The 23784-nt window shown below is 57.9% G+C and overlaps 1 protein-coding gene across 1 annotated transcript in view; it reads right to left on the bottom strand.

Annotated features, from left to right (window-relative positions):
* Positions 1-19926, bottom strand: part of COL7A1 (collagen type VII alpha 1 chain) — a 31702-nt gene extending 11776 nt beyond the window's left edge. The window contains exons 1-71 of the mRNA XM_063113550.1: positions 19897-19926; positions 19724-19809; positions 18992-19172; positions 18175-18334; positions 17994-18087; positions 17743-17904; positions 17413-17576; positions 17208-17337; positions 16990-17106; positions 16741-16887; positions 16538-16654; positions 16313-16462; positions 16102-16230; positions 15298-15441; positions 15084-15209; positions 14838-14981; positions 14142-14261; positions 13813-13956; positions 13326-13451; positions 13079-13225; positions 12699-12821; positions 12162-12308; positions 11780-11914; positions 11549-11695; positions 11332-11468; positions 10924-11050; positions 10692-10838; positions 10438-10604; positions 10304-10339; positions 10194-10220; positions 10056-10100; positions 9921-9983; positions 9398-9487; positions 9269-9304; positions 9090-9125; positions 8840-8911; positions 8656-8733; positions 8384-8410; positions 8250-8303; positions 8053-8115; positions 7890-7949; positions 7733-7768; positions 7484-7528; positions 7369-7404; positions 6954-6998; positions 6825-6860; positions 6671-6706; positions 6271-6303; positions 6044-6097; positions 5908-5967; positions 5778-5813; positions 5590-5670; positions 5454-5489; positions 5223-5267; positions 4960-5031; positions 4692-4736; positions 4405-4431; positions 4176-4205; positions 3963-4043; positions 3853-3888; positions 3741-3776; positions 3571-3651; positions 2802-2837; positions 2367-2429; positions 2236-2280; positions 1087-1122; positions 978-1013; positions 778-873; positions 624-659; positions 499-534; positions 346-393 (exon numbers count right to left, since the gene is read on the bottom strand). Coding sequence (XP_062969620.1) covers positions 346-393; positions 499-534; positions 624-659; positions 778-873; positions 978-1013; positions 1087-1122; positions 2236-2280; positions 2367-2429; positions 2802-2837; positions 3571-3651; positions 3741-3776; positions 3853-3888; positions 3963-4043; positions 4176-4205; positions 4405-4431; positions 4692-4736; positions 4960-5031; positions 5223-5267; positions 5454-5489; positions 5590-5670; positions 5778-5813; positions 5908-5967; positions 6044-6097; positions 6271-6303; positions 6671-6706; positions 6825-6860; positions 6954-6998; positions 7369-7404; positions 7484-7528; positions 7733-7768; positions 7890-7949; positions 8053-8115; positions 8250-8303; positions 8384-8410; positions 8656-8733; positions 8840-8911; positions 9090-9125; positions 9269-9304; positions 9398-9487; positions 9921-9983; positions 10056-10100; positions 10194-10220; positions 10304-10339; positions 10438-10604; positions 10692-10838; positions 10924-11050; positions 11332-11468; positions 11549-11695; positions 11780-11914; positions 12162-12308; positions 12699-12821; positions 13079-13225; positions 13326-13451; positions 13813-13956; positions 14142-14261; positions 14838-14981; positions 15084-15209; positions 15298-15441; positions 16102-16230; positions 16313-16462; positions 16538-16654; positions 16741-16887; positions 16990-17106; positions 17208-17337; positions 17413-17576; positions 17743-17904; positions 17994-18087; positions 18175-18334; positions 18992-19172; positions 19724-19808 — 5823 coding nt within the window. The 5' untranslated portion in view covers position 19809; positions 19897-19926. The remainder of the gene's footprint in view (positions 1-345; positions 394-498; positions 535-623; positions 660-777; positions 874-977; positions 1014-1086; positions 1123-2235; positions 2281-2366; positions 2430-2801; positions 2838-3570; positions 3652-3740; positions 3777-3852; positions 3889-3962; positions 4044-4175; positions 4206-4404; positions 4432-4691; positions 4737-4959; positions 5032-5222; positions 5268-5453; positions 5490-5589; positions 5671-5777; positions 5814-5907; positions 5968-6043; positions 6098-6270; positions 6304-6670; positions 6707-6824; positions 6861-6953; positions 6999-7368; positions 7405-7483; positions 7529-7732; positions 7769-7889; positions 7950-8052; positions 8116-8249; positions 8304-8383; positions 8411-8655; positions 8734-8839; positions 8912-9089; positions 9126-9268; positions 9305-9397; positions 9488-9920; positions 9984-10055; positions 10101-10193; positions 10221-10303; positions 10340-10437; positions 10605-10691; positions 10839-10923; positions 11051-11331; positions 11469-11548; positions 11696-11779; positions 11915-12161; positions 12309-12698; positions 12822-13078; positions 13226-13325; positions 13452-13812; positions 13957-14141; positions 14262-14837; positions 14982-15083; positions 15210-15297; positions 15442-16101; positions 16231-16312; positions 16463-16537; positions 16655-16740; positions 16888-16989; positions 17107-17207; positions 17338-17412; positions 17577-17742; positions 17905-17993; positions 18088-18174; positions 18335-18991; positions 19173-19723; positions 19810-19896) is intronic.
* Positions 19927-23784: the final 3858 nt, after the last annotated feature.

Genomic DNA, 23784 nt, shown 5'->3' on the forward strand with positions numbered 1-23784 from the left:
AGGACACAAAGTTGGGTGAGGGGCTGCCCAGTAAGAAGCCGCCCCTGTCTCCTGCCCCATACTGCCCCCAGGAAGAGCCTCCAGACCCTCTTCCCCAGGCCTCTTGCCCAGAGTACCCTTTAACTCTTGGTTGAAGCCTGGCTGCAGGCCATTGGGAGCCTCTCCCTGGCATGTCCCCATTGCCCAGGTTCCCTTGAGTGCAGGCTATAGGCACCTCAATGGGGCAAGGGACCAAGCACACAGTACAGAACCTGTGGAGCCTCATGGCAAGAAGAAGGGGATGGAGAGGTGGCCCCCATAGGCATGCAAAAAAGAGTCAAGGGCCAGGTCCCAAGGCTGACTCACCGCCACGGTCCCAGGTTCTCCTCTCAGGCCACGCTCTCCAGGGAGGCCCTGGAGAGGTCAAGAGACAAGCTGCTAGGACCCAGCTTGTGGGCATGTGTGTGCATGCGTGGGTACTATGGCTGCCTGGGCATGTGAAAGAAGTGAGGGCCTCACCTGTTCACCTTTGGATCCAGTCTCCCCACGGTCACCCTGAGAGAAAAGAATGATCAGGTAGGGGAATTGTCCCCCTACCCTGGTCAGCCCCTCACCATACCCCCATCCAACACATTCATACTCACCTTGGGGCCCATATTTCCTGGGACACCAGGAAAACCCTGAGATATGAAAGAATACAAAGAGGTCACACAGGATCATGGCATCCCAGGAGGGTATCGCGTGAAAACATAATGGCCTCTATTGCTCCCAAGTCCCAGAACTACCCTGGACACTCACCTGGCCAGGAGGCCCAACCTGCCCCTGGAGGCCTGGAGGGCCCTGGAGTCCAGGGCTACCAGGAACTCCACGCTCACCCTTGGGGCCTTCCTGACCCTGAGGAGAATGAAGCCAGCATCAGGACTCTGAGACCCCAGAAATGACATATCTTGCAGGGTCAGGGCCAGGGGCCAAAAGTTGCAGAAGACTCCAGCACTCACTTCTCTCCCAGGGGCGCCTGGATCTCCCCTCTCTCCCTAAGGAAGACAAGCGTGCTTAAGACACAGCCCCAATCTGAGGACAGGGAAGACCCCAGGTGAGGGACTTTACCTTTCTCCCGTCTTCTCCAGGGTCCCCAGGTTCTCCCTGCGGGCAGAGGACTCACATCAGTCCAAATGTTCACCAGTGTCTGGCTGAAAGACAGTGTCTTGGCAGATTCAGATGACTACGACTGTATGTCTGCATATGTAGCTCCATGGCTCTGTGTGTCTTGGAACATGGCCTGTGACCATCTGGGTGAGCTGTTGCATGTCTAAGGATAAGCCTGCACAGGCCTGCTTACCTCCGCATGTAACTGCACATTTCCCCGTCTCTGGCCCTCTAGATGCAACTCCACATCTATGTGTCTCTGGGTGGGTGAATGTCCATGTGTCCTGGATGTAACTGCACATTTCCCCGTCTCTGGCCCTCTAGATGCAACTCCACATCTATGTGTCTCTGGGTGGGTGAATGTCCATGTGTCCTGGGTGGGTGCATACATATGTGTGTCTTGGCATGCACACCCAGGGGCCTGTGTGTCCTGTAGGCAACTGTATGTGTCAGTCTGTGTACATACCTTGGCCCATGTCTGCGTATGTGCATGGGCTTATACATGTATACACAGGTCCCCAGTGCCTTAAGAACTGTGTGTCTTGGCATCTGTCTGCAAGTCCTGTGTATCTTAATGTGCATGACCATATACGTGTGGGTCACTGTGGATATAAATACATGTGTCAGCATTTCCCAGTACATGTCACATGTCAGAGCCATGGATGTGTGTCTCACCATGTCTTAACACAGGTCCACATGTAGTCATGGGTCCATATCTTAGCACATACCTGAGTCTGGGTGGAAGTGTCTGGGTGTCAACATGTCTCCACATGTCCCTGAATATGGTTTCATGCCAATGTGTCTGTGTCTCTTGACCTGTGTCTGTGGCTCTTCGCCTGTGCCCCTGGCCGTGCGTTATCTCAGCATGTGTTGGCCCATCCAGGCACAAGTTGGCATATCACCTAATTCACAATGTGTCTGGGAGGCTGCCTGTGTGTGCACACAGAACTGTGTTTCTGTATGTATCTGTATATCTGGGCTAGGTATGCAGGTGTTGGCACATGTCTACATGTGTCTGCACATGTGCCCCATGTATCCACAGATCTGGGCTGTGTTCAAGTGCTGGTGTTTCTCAGCAGGTTTCACTGTGATTGCTTTGGACACACTCACATTTTTCCCATTCAGGCCAGGTTTGCCATCCTCGCCTGGCTTTCCCTGTGGGAAGAGATCATTGTTCAGATGTCAGGGCTGGGACAAGAGTAGTGATGGGGCAAAAGGGTAGCATGAAAGCCTGGACTCACCACTGCCCCAGGGGGGCCAGGGGGACCAGGGGGACCTTGCTCTCCTCGGAGGCCTGGAAGCCCCTGGAAAAAGTTTTTGTTAGGATTGAGAGGGTTTCTGAGATATCCCATGGGACATACCCCATAGACTGGGAGAACCCCATTAAGATCTTCCTCCATTGTAGACCACCAAGATTGGGAGGTCCCATTGAGATTTCCTGAGGCACAGATCCCAAGGGTAGAACCCCCAGAATATGGGGGGCCTATTAAGACCCCCAAAGTGAAGACAGAAAGGGGGGCTCTACTAAAACCTGTCTGCCAGGGACTAAGACCCCTCCCAAAGACAGGGCTGGACCAATTCCCCATACTCTTGCTGATGCCATGACTATGATGACCTGGCTGAAGCTTACACTGGACCCCAAAGCTGCCCTCCGCCCCAGAATCCCCTCCACTTACATCTCTCCCTGGGTCCCCGGCTTTGCCAGCAGCACCCTGAGGAGAGACTCAAAGTCAGGGAGTTCATCGTGGTCATAGAGTCAGGGGCATTGCCCACTGACACGGCCACTAGTTCCCAAGGCCTAGTGAACCCAAGGCCTGCAAGGCAGTAGCATGCCCCACCCAGGCAGGGTTCTGGAAGAAGATGCAGGTAACACATCTGGCCCTAGAGTTTGTCAGGGCCAAGACCACTGTAGTGGATTGAATTATGTCCCCCCAAAACTCACTGAACCTTAATTGTGTCCCCCCAAGCTTTATGTATTAGAAACTTAGCCCCCATTGTGACTGTTAAGAGGGTGGGAAATCCTATTATGGTAATTGAAGGGTGGAGCTTTAAAGAGGTGATTAAATTGTAGGACCATGCCATAGTGAATGGATTAAAAATGTGGTCAGGGGCATGGTTCTGAGGGCATTAAAAGAAGAGGAGAGTCTGTCTTCTCTCTCTCTTGCTCGCTGTGCTCCACCATTTTTGCAATAGGATACCCTGCCATCACTGAAGTCACCACCAAAGAAAGCCTTCACCAGATGTGTTCCCTGGACTTTGGACTTCCTAGCCTCTGAAACTGTAAGCAATAAATTTTGTTTTCTTTATAAATCACCCAGTTCTGTGTACTTGGTTATAAGCAACATAAGGGGACTAATACGACCACCCAGATAAGGCTGCGGTCCAAGGCCTTCATGTGAAGGAGTAAGGAATGGGGATGACCAGGCAGCAACTACCATGACTTACATGCAGACCAGCGGGCCCAGCAGCTCCTGGTTTCCCATCCAGCCCACTCCGGCCATCCAGCCCAGGAGGGCCCCGGTCACCCTGACAAAAACAGAGTGGTCACAGGCCTCGAAGGCTCTGATGGATCTGGGAGCCCACGCTCACATCCTGAAAACCCCCACACCTCTCACCTTTTCTCCTGTTGGGCCTCGGACACCTGGGTCCCCCTGGAGGGAACAAGGTCAGTTAAGAGGTGAGGGCAAGATGGGGACTTAGACTGATAGGGCAAAGTACATCACTAACCTGTGGGCCTGGGGGCCCCCGAAGCCCGTCAATGCCCTGAGGGTGGGGGAGGAAGAAATCAGAGCAGGCTTTCCCAGGCCCTACCTCCCCACAGGCCCAACCACACTCACCCTCTCTCCAGGGACTCCAGGGGGACCGGGGTCACCCTTGGGTCCTCGAGGACCCTCCTGTCCACGGTCCCCAGGCTCTCCCTGTGGCAGAAACAAGCTCACTGAGAGAACAGCCCTTTAGCCACAAGGCATGCCTGAAGCAGAGCCTGTCACAAGGGGCACTAGGATCCTTTCCTGGACTCATGGCTTCACTCCACCCACAAGCCCCAATACCTTCTCCCTGGCTCCAAGGCCCACGTCCACCTGTGGGGAGAATGACCAATGAGAAGAAGTGAGGTTGGTGTGGGGGGATGGGGTCAGTGAAGGGCTACAGGGATCAGTGGAGGTATCAGGGGGCAGTGGGGAAAATGGGAGTCAGTGGAAGGGATGAGGGAACACAGTATGGAGCCAACAGGGGCAGGTGAGGGAGATGGCAGAGGAACATCCCCAACTCAAGCCTTACCAACCGTCCAGGGGGGCCTGGGGGACCCTAGGAAAAGAAATGGTTATAGTCAACAGGAGGCCCCAGGTCCCAGGGCATGGCTCAGGTTTGCCCCAGGCTCAATGCTGCCCTCAAATTCCCTGTGGCACCCCAATGCCAAGCCCCAGAGGGCAGGCCAGGCCTGGGGAATGCCATCAGTGCTCCCTACCTTGACCTCTAGGCCCCTTGTGTGGACATCGACCACAACACTGGTGGCAGCACTAGAGAAATCTCCACCCTACTGAGCCCGGAATGCCAGCACTACTCACCGGCTCCCCACGGTCACCCTTGGGTCCAGATGGTCCAGGGCTGCCCTGCAGAAAGCCAGGGTGTCAGGGTCACTCAGAGTAGGCAGCAGTTTGGGGGAGATTTGGAAGCACCATGAGAACTCATGGGGATCCTGGTGTCCTTTGCGGGGGTTGTGATGAAGGGGTCACAGGAAATGAGAATTGGGAGGGTGCAGCATTGCAAGGCTGGGGTTGCAGGATCAGGGGCTGGGAACTGGATGGTTGGGGGATTGAGGTTGATGGGACTCACGTTTCGACCGTCCTCTCCAGGATCTCCTTGGTCGCCCTTCTCACCCACAGGTCCCCGAGCTCCAGGTGCTCCCTGAGAAGAGCAGCTGGTTTGAGACAGGCCATCCCAGCATTTTGCAGGTTCCGCTGTGAGCCCCTATACTGATCCTGGTTCCCCAAGCCTCCCTCCAGAGTTTCCTGCCACTCTTTCCCCCTCGAAGTTCCTCATCACCTTCATGCCCACCTCCTCCATCACCCCCCTTACTTCTCCCTGTCAAAACTCACCCGAAGACCACGCTCGCCTGGTTTTCCAGGCAAACCTGGGTCACCCTGGTGATGAAGAGAAAAGTCACTTTGTGCAGGTGAGTTGGGATCTAACTCAGCAAGCAGGGGCAGAGGAGGGCCTGGGCACCAGCTGGATAGGAGGCAGGGGTTTGGACCTGGTGGAGCCCCCAGCCCATTGGGATCACAGTTCAAGGGTAAAGGATCAGAAACCACAATGCAGAGGAGTCTCACCGGGGGACCCTCGTCACCTTTCTCTCCAACTTCACCCTGTGAGACAGGAGAGTCAGCCCTGGTCCCAAGACCCCGGCAATGCTGGCAACACCCCTCCTCCCCTCCCACCAGGACTCTCCCAACTCCAGCCTCTTACATCTCGACCTCGGGGTCCAATAGGTCCTGGGGGGCCAGGCCTCCCAGGGTCTCCCTTCTCTCCAGGAGGCCCTGAATCACCCTGTGGAGGAGGCAAGAGTGAGGTGATACAGGATGCATGCAACAGGCAGCCCTCGAGGGGAAGCAACCCCTGAAACATTGAAGTTACCCAAGGTCACAGGTACTCACCGGGAGGCCTGCTCTGCCAGTGAGGCCAATGGGACCCTGACAGTCATAACAAGGGAACAGGATTTAGTCAGGGTTCCCAGGCGCCACCTCATCTTCCTCTGTCACACTCCCCATCCCCACATTTACTCACCCGGTCTCCAGGGTCCCCCTTGGGGCCAGGGTCTCCAGGAAGAACCAACCCGGGTGGGCCCTGTGGGTGGAAAGATCAGAAGTCAGGATGGCACAACCTTCACCTGCCCCACCCTCTAAACATTCCCTTCACTCACCTGTTCCCCTTTGACTCCAACAGCTCCTCTGGGCCCAGCAGGCCCCACATCTCCCTGGAGATGACAAAGACCATCAGTGCTAGCTCCAGGTTCCAGGTGCCCCTACAACCCAGCTATCATGCCACAACCCTTGTGACCTCCAGGGGCCTCCAGACAGGCACAGAGAATAGGACCTGTGACCTTGACCTTAGCCTGTAATAACCTCTCCTGGCCCACACCAGACTTACCTTCTCCCCTTTGGCTCCAGCACCATCAGTTCCCTGAAAACAAAGAGGACAGACACAGCTTGGCCCCACCTGGGGAACATAGGACCAAAGTCTTGATTGGGATAGGGGTTATGTAGAACTGGAAGTCACAGAGCTCAGTCTCTGCCCAGAGGTCACAAGGTCACCACTGGGAGCAGAGTAGGGGTTACACAAAACAGGTTGACACAAAGCTCATGACCTGTATGGCAGTCATGGGTCACAGAATAACATCCAGGAGTCTGGACGAAGGTTATAGCACAAGGAGACTCTGAGCCTGCCCAGGGTCCCAGGGCTGTGGAGTCACACAGCCCAAACAATGGTTTATAGGTAGGTCATGCTCAAACCTGTACTGGGCTCAGAGGCCCATCCTCTCTTCACTCACCACCACTGCAGGGTCCCCAGGGCGACCAGGCTCCCCCTGTGGAGAGAGGATAAGGGCAGGCATGGGTCAGAGGCCCACCTAGGAACCAAGGTCCCAGTGTCTCACCTGCTACATCCCCAGGACCAGGGAATATGGCCCCCAGCCCATGACCCACCTTCTCTCCTCGGCGGCCAGTGGGTCCTGGTGGCCCCTATATGTGGAGAAAGTGTGAACCCAGGAGGAGAGGAGGAGGAAGGAACACATGAAAGCCCCACTCCTGGTCCCATCACAGTCACAGACTCACTTCAGGACCCTCGGCTCCAGGACGTCCAGCAACACCCGGCAGCCCCTGAAGAGGAACAGAAGTGCTGCTCCAGGTGGCGAGGGCAGGGGGATTATGGGCAAACCAGGGCAAGAGGCTGGCGGTGGGAGCTAGACAGGGGCCAAGGAAGATTGGGATTTAGGTCAGCAGGGATCAAACTTGGCAGCAGGACAGAGACCAACCAGGTCAGTGAAAGTCAAGGTCAGTTCAGCAAGGTCAGAAAGTTAAAAGCTGGGTCCCTGGAGTTGACAGTTGAGCCTGCAGCAGCAGGGGTTAGGAGGTCATGTGAGAACTGGTGAAGGGGCAGGGGCAGTGGGAGTCAAGGGCAAGAAGTCAGAACCAGGAGGGGGCACAGAGCCCAGGTCAGCTGGCGCTGGCATGGGGTCAGTGGGCTTACCTGGGGTCCTACTAGGCCAGGGGGTCCACGTTCGCCCTGATGGAACAGAAGAGGTCAGAGCTGAGTCTGGCCCCAGATCCTCCAGTGCCCTGAGAGCCACCCAGGCTGCATTTACCTTCTCTCCAGTCTCACCCAGGGGCCCCGTCAGTCCTCGGTCACCCTGAAGAGAGAGAAGTTAGAAGAGGGGCCCTGACCATCAACCCCCAGACAAGGTGTCTCAAACTCTAACCCCCACCCCAACACACACACATCCCAAAACCACAACCTGGAAAGAACTCTTCTCTCCTGATCTTCCAGCCTCCCTCAGCACTGTGGGGGTCCCAGAGTACTACCTCTCACATCTGACCCCCCAGCTGGTACTCACTTGGGGGCCAATGGCTCCAGGAGCTCCCCGTAGGCCCTGGAAGGGATGAATTTGGGGGTTCAGAGATTTGGGTTTGGACAGAAGAATGGAGTAGCAATTGATGGTTGAGGGTGGGGGCTGGAGCTGTGCCCACCATATTCAGAACCCCTACACTCACCCGCTCACCCGGGATCCCAGGTTGTCCTGGGAGGCCTGGGGCTCCATCCACACAGTCACCCTGAAGCAGAAACACATAGGTGGGAAGACCCAGGAGAGGTGTGGCCCCCCAGCACCCAGCCTCCCACCCCAGAAATGAGACACCCAGAGATCAAGTTTTGTACCTTTTCTCCTTTCTCTCCAGAGGGGCCGATTGGGCCTTGGGGTCCAGGGCTTCCAGGAAGACCCTAGAAGGAGGTGAGTAAAAATGTGAGCCAAGAACTGTTAAGCCCAGCACCCAACCACTGCCCCAGCAGAACCTTTAGTCCCTCTACCCACATCCCTGAGCAGGTTCCCCAGCAGAGCCTCGAGGACCCCTTACCGGCAGCCCAGGCTCCCCAGGAGCAGTGCCACCATTGCCTGGTCCAGGGGGACCCTGGGAGAGAACAGCAGGTCAGGGATTGGCTAGAGAATCAGACTCCAAGCCACCCCCAGCATACCTTGTGCCTTACTTACCCGTTCCCCACGATCACCTTTGTCACCCTGGAAGACAGATCATGACCACATGACCCTGGGCCATACCTCCCTCCCCAAGATACCAGGACGGATAAAGATCATGGGATCAAAATGAATTACTAGGATCATGGGGGGACTGAGGAGTCATTGGGGGGGGTCAAAGGGCCACATGGGCTTAGAGCAACCAGCAGGAGTTGGGTGGATTCGAATGGGGTCACCAGATCTCTGAGTCACACGGAGGTTGTGAGACCATATGGGGATGATGCTGTCACCTTCACAGGTATTCCAGGAATCCCTGGGGGACCACGGGGTCCTGGGTCCCCCAATGGGCCACGAGGTCCAGGGGGACCCTGATGGAGGACACAAAGCATAAGGTGCAATCCTACAGACCCCACTTTTGCCTCCCTCCTGGTCCTCCCACCACACATCACTTGTGTCACATACCCTGGCACTTACCGAAGGTCCAGGGTCCCCTTTCTGTCCAGGAAGCCCTCGTCCCTCTCCTCCAATGACTTGTCCAGGTTGCCCCTGCAGGGGCAGAGAGCAGTGGGCAGGATTCAGGATATGAGAGTCTGGAGGTGAAAGAAGCCCCTAGAGGTGCCCCAGCTCCTTCTTACAACACCTTAGGCCCTGCACAGGGTCTGGCCTGGGCCACCCCTGCTCCTCCCTGGGACATCCTGGACCCATCCCTTCCCTCTTCACCTACCGGCTCCCCCTTCGGGCCTCGAGGCCCTCGTTCTCCCTGAGAACAAAACAGAGCAGCGAGTGGTGCTTGGGCCCAGGCAAGTCTCAGGGTGGCCCCCACTGCCCCACTGCCCAGGCTCCCCACCCTGTAGAAAGAACCACAGGAAGATGCTGGGAGAACAAAGAAAGGAAGGCACATACCGGTTCCCCACGAGGGCCAGGCCACCCTGAAGAGCCCTGAAAATGGAGGCCAGAGTCAGAAGAATCAGAATCACCCACCCTCTCAAACAAAATGTCGCACCAAGACCTGCAAGGGCAAGGCTAGCTCACCTTTGGGCCAGGAGTGCCAGGGGCCCCAGGGGTCCCAGGAGTCCCAGGCCGGCCAGGGCTGCCTGCAGGCCCATCTGTTCCAGGGAAGCCCTAAGGAGGCAAAGAGGTCAGGGCAGGAAGGGACCCTCCCCCAGTGCCCTCATTTGCTGGAGGAGCCCCACTCCAGGGTCTCCTCACCCTACAGGTCCCCAGATGTTGTCAAAAGTAGAATAGTGGGACAGCGAACTGGCCCCTCAGAGCTAAATGCAGCCCAATCCCAGGCATCAGGGCAGTGATGAGGCAGAGGCCCTTCCCTGACTCTGGGACTTAGGACTGCCACCCAGGCTCTGTGGGGCATTGCAAAGCCCCATTGGCCCCTCTACTTCAAAGCCTCCCCCAAAGTCTCTAGTGTAGTTTACCATCTCTACTTAGGCTCTTAGGAGTACCCTGTGAGTCTAATTCTGCTTCTCCCTTCTGTCTTCTAAAGGCCCTGAGAAAACTTTGAGGAGTGCCTTAGATGAACCTCAATGGTCTCCACACTCACCCGCTCACCCTTTGCAATGGTACTTCCGGGGGGCCCTTGGGGGCCTGGAGCACCAGTCCTGCCCTGAGAGAAAAGAGCAGGTAAGGAAGTGCTAAGCCAGTCAGGGCACAGGGACAGGTGCGGGGAGGAACTCACCGGGAGGCCAGGGGGGCCAGGAGGCCCAGCTTGTCCTCTCAGGCCCTAGGAAGAGTGACCAGTGAGCCCTGTTCTGCCAACCTCCCCCTTCCCCACTGCTGCCCAACCCATTCTCCAGCCCCCAGCAGAGCCACTCACAATCTCTCCAGGTTCCCCCTTCTGGCCCTGGGGAAAGACATGTCAGATGAAGGTCAGAGTGGCTATCCCCTGGTAGGGCCTCGCCCACCCTCTCAACCCTGGACATTTACCTTTGGACAATGCACCGAGCAAGGCTCTGGCCGTGGCTGTGGGCACAAGATTTCTTTGAGGCCACGCAGTTCTACCAAGAACCCCCAGACTCCCTCTTCTCCACCATCTATTCCCCCAGAGGCCTTTTCCAAACCTGAGTGGCTGACTGACACAGGACTACTGCCAGGCCACTGGCTGCCCGGTCCAGGCTTGGACCATCATCCACGGCGAAGAAGGTCTGTACAGGGTCCATGCCCGGCACCAAGCGACGCAGTTGCTCTGGGTCCGCACCCACCAAGCCCAACATCACCACATTGAGCCCTGAGGAGGGGTCCAGCATCCTGAATGACAACCCTGCTGGGGCCACCCCTGTTCCCAGGCTCTATCTCCATCAGCCCTACTCCTTACCAGCAGCTTGGGCCTCACGGATGGGACTGAATATGTCACCTCTCAAGGGCTCATCCACTAGCAGAACCATCACCCCTGGCACGCGTGGGCGGCGCCCAGGAGCATCTGGTGCCAACAGGTATCTGTGAGCTGTGACCACAGCCGCACCTAGGAGGAAGGACATGTCAGAACCCTAGGATACCAAGCTCCCAAAGGGGAATCCCCAGGAATCCACACCCACTGTTGTCCTCACCCAGGTTGTTCCCACTTGGGTCCATGTAGGGGATGTCACGGATCTTCTGCAAGATGATGCCAAGGTCATGGGAGCTATTCAGTGGGAACAGTGGGGAGGGCCGGTGACTGTAGGACAGCAGGCCAACCTGGTGTGGGGGAAGAGACAGAGCCTGGGAGAATGACAGAGCAAGGACAGAGGCACATAGAGCCCAGAGAAACATAGAGATATGGGGATCTGACTAAGCCTGCGATATTTATTAGGGGGTCAACAATGACAGCAGGATAGGGGGCCAACCAGCAGGAAAGAAGACCTGGAGCCTGGGGGAGAGCTAGGAGAAAGGCTGAACCTATGGCAGGGCAGTGACACAGTAGCTGGTGTGGAGCCTGGAGTAGAGAGGTAGGGTTCTGGCTGCCTCTACTGCCAAACCTGGGCTGCCTGTGGCCCAAGAGGCCCAAGTGCAGACACCAGACGTTCCAGGACCCGCCTCACAGCCTCTGCACGATGAGCATTGTCTCGAGTGGTATGCAGCAGGAACACCACATCCACCAGGCCACGAGGACACACTGCAGGAAGGGGGCATAGTTACTGAAGCAGTCGACCCATCCAGCAGCCCCCTTGGCCACTCCTACTGTGCCCACCATACCTGGGTTCTGTGTGACAGAGGCCTCAGGACCGAGCACAGCCCCCCGGATAGGTGTCAAGGAGAAAATATAAGAGATGCCAGGCTCTAGCCCTGTCACCCGCTGAGAGCTCGAGATCCCTGGAAGTGTCCGGGGGGCTGCAGGCACTTCTGCAGAGGACAGAACTCGGTGAAACGAGGCCTTTCATGAAGCCCCAATTGCCAGCCCACCCCAACCCCGGGTCTCCGCCTCACCCTGGCCAAGGCCACTGAGTGGCCGCCAGGATAGGATGTAACTGGATGCCCCGGACACCGGGGTCCAGGCCAGAGTCACTGAGTCGATCGAGGTGTCCACTACACGTAATTCAGTGCTTGGGACACGAGGTGTCTCTGAAGGAGGAATCAAAGATCAGGGATCAGAGGCTGTGTCCTGAGAATCCAGAGGGGAGAGATCGGAGATCCTGGGGTGGGCTCATCTTAGTTAAGTGTCATGGGAAGTCACGCTGGGATCACCTCAGTGTCACGGTGGGGGGGGGGCTACAGGACGGGTCACTCAGAGCCTGGAGTGCAGGAAATCAGGGTGGGTCACCAGTCCAGGGAGGACCACACCAAGGCGGGGTGGGCCTTCTGGGCTCACCAGTTTGCGCAGTCACCTCCATGGGTGGCCCTTCTCCAGCCGGCTCCAGGACGCTCAGCCACAGGTGGTACAGTGTCGCTGGCTCCAGCCCCTCCAGGTTGTAGCTACTGACCTCAGGTCCCAAGACCCGGTACTGTTCCTGACCACCTGGGGCAGGCACGAAGGTGGGGGCCGGGAGCATGTGGGGGGGCGTTACCTACCGGCATTAATGGGCCCGCCCACCTCACTAGCCCCCCTACCTTACTGACTGGTGACACCAACCACCTCACTGACTGACTCTGCTAACCGGGTCCTCCCTCCTGATTGATGTTCCTCATTCTCACTGACCCTGCCCACTTTACTGAAACTGCCCGACTTACCCTCAATGACCTCATTGACCCCACCCACCTCATTGGTTAATCCCACCTACTGTCCCTGATCCCTCGAGACTCCCAATGACAGACCCCGCCCACCCTCACTGACCCCGCCTACCTCTCTGACTCCGCCCACAGCCCCAACCCCCTTGATCCCTAACCTCCTACCGGAGGCACCTCTCACCCTCAGGTCGCCAACGCAGACGGAAGCCACGCGCCCCGGGTACTGGCTCCCAGCGCAGCCTCAGCGAATTCTCCCCCCGCTGCACTACGCGAAGGGTCGCGAGGGCTGATGATGCCTCCGGAGCTTGAGAGAAAGAGCGAAAATCAGGAAGGCTCCGCCCCCACTGGCCTCTGAGCCAATCCGAGACCAACCCTGGAACACGCACCTCCCTCAGTCGGCCCCTCTGCCTATCCCAGGCTTCATCCTTCCCCTCCTCTCAGACCCCGCCCCCACAGGCTCATTACCAGTCCCTGGTCCCTTTCCCAGCCCCAGCAAAGCCCCGCCCCCCAAATAGTTCAAGCCACCAATCCAAGTCTCGCTCCAGCCCAAGCTCCGCCTACGCGTGGTGACGACAATAGAGACAGGTGCGCCCTCTCGGTCCCCGACAAGCGCGGTCACTCGCACGGAATAGCTGACTCCACCTTCGAGATCCCGGATCTCTGCAGAATCTGTGTTTCCTGGCAGCATCTGCTGTCTTGTGGGGCCACCTGGCCAAGTGAGCAGAAAGCAACAGTCAGGGATGGTGGTGGCTGACCAAAGGAAGCAATCCCAGCCAGAAAGGACAAGGGCAGGGTCAGGGAGCCACACCTTCACTCCGGCCCCAGGACAGTCTGTAGGCTGTGGCTCCAGTGACCCCTACCCAGGTGACCCGCAGAACATCGCTGGAAGCATTGAGGATCTGCAGCTTTGACACACTGCCCACAGGTTCAGGGGCTGGGGACAGAGGCAAGATAAGGGGTCAGGGACCACTGGGTGTCTGGCAGAGAACAGCGTGGCAGCGCAGGCAGGGTTAATGCAGGGGAAGTTTGAAGGTTTGTGTGAAGTTAGTGTGGACAGGTTAGTGTGACAGTCAATGTTGGCAGCCCTGAGAGAGAGGAGGTCAGTGCCTTGGAGTTGGCAGCACGGGGCAGCCAGGAGGTCTCTGTGGGTGAACACTTAGTCAGTGTAAGGTGGATGAGTGTGGACAGGGCAATCTCTGAGCAGCGATGGAGTGGGCAGCTAGAGGAGTCAAGAATACACAGCAGGGTGAGGTAGCCAATAAGGTGTGGCTGGCAGCTGGCCAGGGTCCACTCACCGGTCCTCACAACCACAGAGGCCGGCGCCCCATCTACACCAGCCACATGGGCTCTCACATGCACTGTATACTCAGTGTCTGGCTCCAGCCCATCCAGCTCTGCCACCGTGGCCTCCCCAGAAACCAACTGGGATTTCTCTGGGCCTGGAAGCAGGAATGAAGACAGGGATACAGGATGAAAAGGTCACAGGGGATGGGGATATATGGGGTGAGGGGTCAGAGCTAGCCAGACTCATCCCCCAATGCCTTACTTGCACCCCCAAGAAACCCCCAACCCCCATTCCATCCAGACCTGCCCCACACGAACTTCCCAAATCCCTGGTCCCCACCGTGGCCTGAGTGCCAGGAAACCCTGTATCCTGTGGTGCCAGGAACCCTGGTCCAGGCAATGGTGACAGATGAACTGCCGGCCTGAGTCACACGGACTGTCCTCACTGGGCCCAGTGGATCTAGGGGGAGAGGCAATGGGGTAGAGTCTGATGGGGTAGGCAGGGGAGGGTCTGATGGTGGGGGTAGTAGGGGCCATCTGATAAGGGAAGACTATGGAGTCTAACAGGAGGAAGGGATCTGACAGAGGAGGCAGTGAATGGGTCAGATGGGGGAGTGGGAGTTCTGACAGAGGGGACAGTGGGAATCTGAGGGACAGCAGGGTCTGACAGTAGGTGGGGGGGGTCTGATGGAGGTATAGGAGGTAGTGAGAGAGTCTGACCATGGAGAAATTGTAAGTCTAAGAGGAGAACTGGGTCCAGCAAAAAAGATGGTGGGGCCTGAGGGATGAGGTAGTGGAAAACCAAGGGCAAGGATAGTGGGGATCTTAGAGGAGAGGCAGGGGAATCTGAGGAAGGGGAGGGCTTAAGAGAAGGCAACGGACACTGAGGGGCAAGCAGGGACTGAGGGAGGAGGCAGTGCAGATCTGAAGAGGAAGACTGGAGTTCTGGGAAGAAGTAAGGGTCTGAGAGGGGGAAGCATGGGGGTCTGAAGAGGCACTGGAGGCAGATTGCCAAGGGACTGGGTCAAGCCCTGACCAGTTCGAGCCACGATGACCACTGGGGGGCCCTCCTGTCTCCCTCGAAGTGCTGACACAGCCACCTGGTAGGAGGTTCCAGGCTGCAGCCCCACGATGTCTGTGGCAGTAGAGTCTGGGGGCAATGTCTGGCTGGACTCCGGACCTAGGATCAGAAGGAAAGGCTGTCATGGCTCCTGCCTGTCCCCTCAGTCCCCTGTACCCTGATCATTCCCCTCAGCAATCCTCCCACACACTCCACACTGACCACTGCCTGTCCTCCAGCTAATCCGAAATCCACTGGCTCCAGGAACAGGTCCCCAGGCCACCCTCACTCGCGTTGCATCTGACATCACGACCCGCAGCTCCGGGACAGCAAGTGGGGTTTCCGGTTCTGGGAGTTAAAGACAGAGGTCATCGGTCAGGACTAGGATCAGAATGAGTCAGGCAATTGTCCCCTACAAACCTCCTGCATTGCTCACCCCGGCGGACAGTGAGGACACTGGCACTACCCTCGCGGGTGCCCACTCGAGCAGAAACCCGCACAGTGTAGCTAAGCCCAGGCCGAACATCATCCAAGTCGAAGGCCGTCTGACTACTGGGAAGCATGAGGGTCCGCTCAACTCCTAAGGGAGAAGGCAGGGTGGGCGGGTAGGGGTTAGTAAGAGACAGGGATGTCGGGTGATGGTGGTCAATGACAGATAGGGATACAGGGTGAAAAGGGTCACAGGGGATGGGGATATATGGGGTGGGGGGTCAGTGAGAGATGTGATATGGAGGAAGAGTTTGAGTGAGAGATGAGAATATGGGATGAAAGAGGCCAGTGATGAATGCGGACACTGGATGATAGGGGTCAGTGGACAGCAACATGGGATGTAAGACAACAGCAATGCGAGTTGACTGGCCGTTAACAGACATCGATGTGGGATGATAGAGGCCAGTGTTGGATGGGGGCATAAGATGAAAGGTCAGTGTGGACAGTGGTCACAGCCAGGGTAACAGAAGGGCAGTTGATTGAGGTTGTGGTTGTGAAGAAGGTGCAAGCCAAGGACAGGGATGTGGGGCAGGGAGCGAAGACAGACCTGGGCGAGGTGACAGGCTGGGGTAGGGTAAGGGGCAGAGAGACCCTGTGGCAGTTCTGGGCTCAGTGCCATCTTGGGAGGTGGATGGACAAGGAGACAGGGAAAAGGCTGAAGGGACCCAGGAGTGGAAGGAGATGGGGTAAGGGTACAATCAGAGGGCTGGAACTTTAGTGTGTGGCGGGGTGCTGTCTGCGTCCACCTCACCCTGGGTGCTGCGCACAGTGACACGGTACTCAGTGGCGCTGGGGACTGGGCTCCAGGACACTCGCACCCGCTGCCCAGGCAGCTCAGTCACTTGTAGGTCCATCACAGGGCCCACAGGTGGCTCTGGCCCTGTTGGATAGCACAGCATGAGAGGCAGCCTAGGGCTCCCATACCTTCTCCACTCACTCGGCCAGGCCCACAGAGCCCTCACCAGTGGGGACCACTGTTGCAGGGGTGGCCACCTCACGGCCCTCCAGCAGAGTGTAGAGCGTGAGGCGATACTCAGTGCCTGGCTGCAGCCCATCCAACTGGTAGCGGGTCACATCAGAGGGCAACACCACCTTCTGTGGTGGCTCCAAGCCTGCAAGATGACAGGGTCAGGCCAGCCGAGACCAAGCCCTGACCCCTGCCTGCCCACCCCACCCCCTGCACTGACCACTCTCACGCCGCCACTCCAGCCGGTATCCACGGGCCTCAGGCACCAAGTTCCAGGAAAGGAGGATGGATGTGGGCCCCAGAATGACTGGGCGCAGGGTCTGCTTAACAGAGGTGTCTGCCCAGAGCACATTGGACATCAGTGGCCTTGCACCCTGCCCTGCCTGCCCACCCCAGCCAGAAGAAAGGGCCCAGGTTTCTCACCAGTGCGGGCAGTCAGGGAAGTGGCAGGCCCCATACTACGGCCAAGCAGGGTGCTCACTGTCACCTCATAGTCTGTGCCAGGCTCCAGGTCACGTAGCAACACAGACCCCTGCCCAGGGCCCAGCTCCTGCTGCTGTGTGGCCCCTCCTGCATGGGGAGCACCGAGGGGTCAGTGGGCCTTGCAGACTCAACACTTTACAATCTTGTCTGACATGCAGGGACTCCACTCAGCCCATGCCTCTCACTCACCACTGAGGACCCTCCATGTCACACGGTAGCCAGTGGCGCCTGGCACACTCCGCCAGGCCACCAGGAGGCTGTGGGCTGTAGTGTTCTGGATGGTCAGCTCCGGTCCCTCCAGGGCAGCTGGGGGAAGGTCCCACCAGGGATTAGTGGAGTTGGGAGTGGGAAGGGGTTACTGGGGAGGGTAGTTAGGTGAACGGGGTCAGGATGGCAGAATTGCTCACTGGTCCGAGCTGTCCCACTCACGGCCTCCCCAATGCTGTTAGCGTAGAGGGCAACCACAGTCACTTGGTACTCTGTCAGTGGCCGGAGACCCTGCAGCTGTATGCTGGTCTCACCAGCTGGGACGTTCACCTGCCCAGGGTCAGAGGTCACATCTCTTGCCCAGCCAAGTCCCCAGCCACCCACCTATCACTTCTGACACCCTACCTCCCGCCGTTCGCTTGGCAGTGGCTGTCCCAGCTCAGTCAGAGGAGTGTACTGGATCTTGTAACCAGTTACAGGGCCACTGGCTGCTGTCCACTGTACTCTCAAGGATTGGCTGCCTGGCTCAGAAAGCACCAGGTCCCGTGGACCAGAAGTCAAGTCATCGGCTGTGAATGGGGGGAGTCAGGCGACCAGGCAGGAGGATTAGGGGTAAGCATTTCTGGTGTAGGGTCAGGGTCGGGGCCAGGAGCACATGGGATGGAATCAGTACTCCCAGGTTGGGGTTGGTGTCAGTGGTCCAGGTCAGGGTACACAGTGTGGGCGGGAACTCACAAGGCAGAGCCACGGGCACACCACCAGCAGTCGTGCACACTCTCCGGGAAACGAGGGGCAGTAGTGTCCTCAGGATGCTGAAGTCGTTGACGAAGAAGAAGAACTCACTGGTTGGCTGTGAAGCAACTCGCTTCAGCTCCTCGGGGTCAGCATTTTTGATCCCTGAGGTGATGCCCAATCAGGTTCGGTTGCCCACATGCTCTCTGACTGGTCTCCACCCCAACTGACCTGTCACCCAGCTCAGTACTCACCCACAGCAAACAGCTTGACACCCTGCCCCTTTAGCCTCTGTGCAGCTGTGTCTACCAGGTCCTGGGATTTCCCATCTGTGATCAGGATGCAGACCTGGGGCAGGTGCAGGGGTCAAGTCACAGCTGCCTCGGACACTTAATTTGGGTTCACCTTGGGAAGCATGGTAGGGTTAGGGATCACCTTGGGGACACCAGGTCGAGCCAGCTGGGGCAGGAAGACTTGGTCAGCCACATGGAGAATTGCAGCTCCTGTGCGAGTGTTTCCCCCCTTGTAGCTGAGCTCACGGATGGCACGGATCACATCACCCCCAGAGCCAAGCACATCCAGGCCAAACTCTGTCCTGTTGGGAATGAGAGGGATGGCAACTGTCTAGGGGTTAGGGTCTCTGGCCTCTAGGAGGCTTCTGGGGTTGTGGGTGTCAGGCCCTCTTGAGGGTCCTATTGGTTCTGTGATTCCCACCCCTCACCTCCAAAGCTCCCAAGTTAACAAAGCCTAGGTGTTCCTTTGTGCACCACCTGTGACTGGACCTGGGCAGACCTGGAGCCCTTGGGGCTCACAGCCTAGGGGACAGGATGTCTGGTTAATTAAACAATTACAGGAGGAAAGGTCCAGTTGTAGAAAGGAGGACATTGGCCAGACAGAGAGACCTTCTGGTGAAGGAAGAGGCTAAAGGGGTCAGGTGGCTGGAACGTGGAGAGTCCAAAAAGCACCGGGCATCTGGGGCTCCTGGGACCCTTCCTGAACTTCCCATTTCCAGGTAAGAAAACAGCCTCCCTGTCTTTGGCAGGGCTCTAGGCTGGAGGTGCTTCAGGGCTTGAGAGCTTTACCTAGGGAATCTCTACCTTTATCTCCAGAGGAGGTCCTGGCTAGGGGGTCTCTGGTTTCCCCAAAGCCTATCTCTGGAAGGACGTGGCCTGGGGTTTCTGGGCTCTCTGCCCTGTCTTGGTAAGGATATCCCCAGTCCCCTATTTACCCCCCACCCCGGTCCACTACTCACCGTGGGTCATCACTGTACTGCACCGTGGCAAAGCGCACGCCCTGTGCACTGGCCGCCCCAGAGAAAGGCAGCACCAGCCCCTCGAGGAAGCCGCGCACTTCGCGGAAGTTGCTACGGCCAATGGACGAGGAGCCGTCGAGTAGGAACACGATGTCAGCGGCATAAAGACGCGTGCAGGTCACTGGACCGGGAGGAGAGATCACGACCTTTTCTGGGAGCCCACCCACGCCCCTCCAAGCACTGTGGTCCCCTGGGACTTGGAGGGGTGGGGTGAGGTGGGGTGGAGAGAAGGCCTCATCTGCTTATGCAAACCGGGACCGGGTCGGCCTGGCCTGGGAGCCTTGGAGAGAGCCGCGGTGGGGCCCACAGCAGACTCTCCCGCTGAGGGTTGGGGCGTGCGGGGGAGGGACGGTCGCCGGCACCGGTGTAGATCTGAGAATGAGGTCAGCCTCTGGGGGCCGGCGCGGGGTGGCATAGGTCAGGGGACCCAGCGCACATCCAGAATTTGGGTGCCAGCAGGATAGGAGCTGGTTTAGGTAATTCAGGGCTGGATCGCGGAGGGTTGGGAGAGTCCGGGGAGAGTTAAGAGTAGCCCGCGCAGAGTTAGGAGGTAACCGCCGGGGGTCGTGGAGGTGTGGGGGTGGGGTGGGGATGGGGCTCGGGGAAGGCCGAGTGGAGCCGTGGGTGATGGCGTGCAGTGCCCCGGACGTGGTCCTTTCTAGCAGTGCCCACCTCTCTCCCTGTGCTGGGCCCGCACTCGGGGCGCCCCCGCCAGGATCCCGGCGCAGAGCGCGGCCACCAGTAGCCGCAGCCTCATCCTGGGTGGTAGAAACGGTCAGCCAGGACCCCTTCCTCTGTACATGCCCCCCACGGCCTTGGCAGGTCCAGGCCCAGCGCCCCCCTACCCCGCGTCCGGGTCTTGCCTGCGCGCCCTCCTGCTCCCGCCGCCGCTGCAGTCCCGCCGGCACAGCAGAGAAAAGTCCCTGATCCAGGGGGCGGAGCGGCAGGCGGGGACCCAGACGGCCCGCCCTCACCCATCTCCCCGAGATGTCGCCGCCCCCCACCCCCACCCCTCCTCCGACAGATGATATGACGCACTTAAGTGTAAAGTAACCCCCACCTTGTGGCTTCTGGGAATCCCCCATAAGGTTCTCGACAGATAAATGCTGAGGGAGCCCCCCCAACCCCACCTAGAGTCACAGGTCTTGGTTGCTTTAGATTAATGACGGAGTGACCAGCAGAAGTGACTGCTGGAGGCTGAAATGTGGACAGGTTCTTGCAGACCAAAGAGGCAGCAGCAGGAGGGTAAAGGGAGGCTGCAGCTGGAAGTGACTCACCCCTAACCCCGTGGGATGCCCAGACGAGCCCTCAGGCCATGGGTCCCGCCGGCCCCTCCTGTGATTCAGCCATCCCTCTGTCTGTCTGGTGGGCCTCCTGTGCCCCACCCCAATCCTCTTGAAAGGCGGAGCAGCCCCCAGCAAACGAAGGACTCGGGAATCATCTTAGGGAGTCCAACGCCCGATTGGGCTGGATCCTAGTAATCCGTTCCCCCTCTGGAGGGGAAGCCAGGAGGAGGAGAGAACCTGTATCGTTCTTATACATGTCCATCCCAACACTCCGCACCACCTAGTATGCCTTCAACCAGTCCCAGGCAGATGCCATCCAGCTGTGCCTGCAGAGAGGGGGCTGCCCATATGTGGAGGGTGGGACCACTCACAGTGGCAGCTCATCTCTCAGTGGCAGCTCATCTCTCAGTGGCAGCTCATCTCTCAGGAATCCACCCACTCCTGCCCATGCCCCCACTGGTGGGCCTGTCCATGCTCCAGGCCAGGTCCCCCTACCTACAAGTCCTCATTCTGGCCCCAGAAGTCCTCTCCTTCAATCTACACTTCTCGTAGACCCCTTTCACCAATTGCCCCCACCAGGCCCAGAGGTCACCCCTGGCCACTCCCTCCTTTCCTCACTGCTCTCAAGGTACCTGTAGCTTCCACCTTCATAACTGCCCCCTGCTTCACTCCCCTCCTCTTAACCAGCTTGACTTCGACTTCCCACCTCTCTCCCCTGAATGGCTTCTGTGACTGTGGACAGTCCCCTGACACACACCCCCAGGTAAGGGCCATTATCCTGAGGAGCTGAGTCTTTGTATATGTGTATCTCTTCATCAGGCGGGTGATGCAAAGGCAGAGAGACATCCCCAAGAAGAGCAGTCCCCTATCTGGGCCCTGTCCCCTTTTCTTCCTGCCAGTCCTGGATAACTCTGGGCAACCCAGAAAGCAGATCTAACACTCACCACTATCACTGGGCTCCTTCCAATATGCCTGGCCCTGCAGCCTCCCCTGGGAATCCAGGCTGAGTGGGGAGAGATGGGGATAGCACTGTCTCCCCTGGACTCCTCCAGGGCCTGGGGGCTCTCTGGTATGGCCACAGTTGGGGCAGTAGGAACCATCCATGCTGCCTGTTTTCCTGTTGCCCAGGAAGGCTGGAGCTGCCCCTTATCACTGACCCCCCAACCCCCAACTATCCTGGGATATGGTGCTGTGACCCCATGGGGCCCCAAACTTTTTTCCAAGCTCAGGGTCTCCCCAGCCATGTCCCAGGACCCCCTACCCCTGGAATATGTGCTCCAGGTGAGAGCAGCAGAGAACCAGACATGCTGTCATCACAGAGGCAGCCCCTGCCCCTAAGACCATCACCTTGTCCTGCACAGCACGGGTGGATGAGAGCAGGGAAGAGCTGGCAATATGGACAGTATGGACATACATACACATGTGGGTCCAGCCTTTGGAGGAGACAGGCAGCCCAGTTGAGAAGGTGGGTGTTCAGACAAATCTCAAGAAAGGAAGGGCTGCTGTGAGGGGATCACCCAAAGGGTGCTGGGAGAGGCTGTTGGAAAGGCAGAAGCAAGGGCTGGGGGTGAGTGTATGTCTGGAGCTCCCACAAAGCTCACGAGCAGTGGTGTGGCCCTCTGAGGCCCCTGGCCCCAGCCTCTTGGCAGGCACACAGCCTAGGGCACAGCCCCAGAGGCCAGCGCCTAACTACAGCTCCCTCCATCAGGGCAGTGGGGCCACCAGAGCTCGCCTTTCTATCTCCCATGTTTCCTTGGACATTTCCTTCCCTGGCTTCAGTCATCCTCTGCTGGATGGCACCATACTTGTCTCCAACCAGAGCCTCTTTTCAAGGTTCCAGTCCCACACATCCCACTGTATCCTGGACACTTCCAAACTCCTTGCCACAACTGTGGCTAAAGGTGGGCAGGTTAGCCTCCTCCAACCACTCCTCCCCCTGGGTCTCCCAGACCTGCTGATTCCCAGCTGTCCTGTTTGTATCCCCTGCAGCCTGCTCCAGCTCTTCCTATGGCCATGACCTCTGCTCTGCCACAGCATGGCTCACCAGGACTCCACAGAAATCCAGTCTGAGAGTCCCCTGGCTAAATCTGTTCTGACCAAGTCACTTTTCTTCACAGTAAACTCCAATACCTCTGCACAATGTGCCTCCAGGGTAAAGACCAAATTCTCTGGCTTTGGACACAGACCAGATCACTCCCAGCAGATTGAGCTCTCCTGTGTCCAGCACACCTGCAGCCTTTGAAGGCCAGGCATGGGCTTAGAAGAGAAATCAAGCCCTATCCTCCAAGAGCTCAAACTTAGGGCAACAGACTTGGCACTTGTTTCCCCTGCCTGGGTGCTGCATCTCTACAAGCACCTGGGGTTGGGCCCATCAGGGTTCTGCACCGTACAGCAGCACCTCTCCAGCCTTTCAGAGTAGGAGGATGATCTGCCGAGTGCCCAATCCTGGGCTGTTGAAGGCGTTTGACATGTCTCCTCATTGACAACTTGTGGCAGCAAATGGTGGTAAGGGAAAGGCACTGGGGTTGGGTCAGAATGATACAAGCATTGTTCTGGCTACTTCCAGGATAGGATGCTGAAGGGACTTCTGAATAGGCCCCTTCTCAATAAAACTTATCCCAGGATCCCTGCTCACAGTTGCCAGCCAGCGACTTCCTCAAAGGCAAATCAGGCTTCTCACTTCCATCTTCCTCCCCTGGACTCCCAGGGAACTTGACTGTGGGACTGGGGGGTGCAGGAAGAGGGGCCTACCTGCCCACATGCCTTGGGGACCAGGGCCCAAAGAGGTAGCAGAGGGAGTAGGCAGCTGAGAGCTCCACCAGGTCCTAGCTGCCTCAGCAAGGTGGGGAGGGGATCATCGGGCAGCAGCTCAGGACTTGCTTGGGACAGATCTAGTCGAGGGAGGGGGATCAGGCCCCACTGAGCTCAGGGCTATTCTTGGAGCCTGAGTCAACAGCAAATCGAAGCGAAGGATTCTTGCCCTGCCTGTCCAGGCAGCAGTTAGAAACCAAATAGGAACACTGCGCCCCAGGCTATCCTCCCAGAATCCAGAATAAACACACGGAGACTTCCTCATGGACGGTCCTCGGCCCCTCCTGGTCCATCCCAGCAGACCAAGGACTGCCAGGGGTCGACTTTACACAGGGTCCACAGTGAGGGTGTTACCATCTTGGCCCCCAGGGTTTCCACGCTGGGACCCCAACCATGGCAAAGAATGGGTCTGCAGTTCCCCGGACTCCCACACCCCACTCTAGTGACAGACTAGCTGAGAAACATCCCCCATGCAGCAGCTAAGTGGAAACATCTGGGATCAGCTCCCCGCAGGCATCAAAAGCTTCCGGTCTCTGTCTGCTGCAGCCCCCACGCCTGCCCTTGGCTAAAGACACATCAGCCTGTGGGAAGGCAGAAGGATCCAGGAGATGTGGAACTGGGGGTTAGTCCTTGTTC

The sequence above is a fragment of the Cynocephalus volans genome, chromosome 11, assembly GCF_027409185.1.
Source record: "Cynocephalus volans isolate mCynVol1 chromosome 11, mCynVol1.pri, whole genome shotgun sequence".
Lineage (NCBI taxonomy): Eukaryota > Metazoa > Chordata > Mammalia > Dermoptera > Cynocephalidae > Cynocephalus > Cynocephalus volans.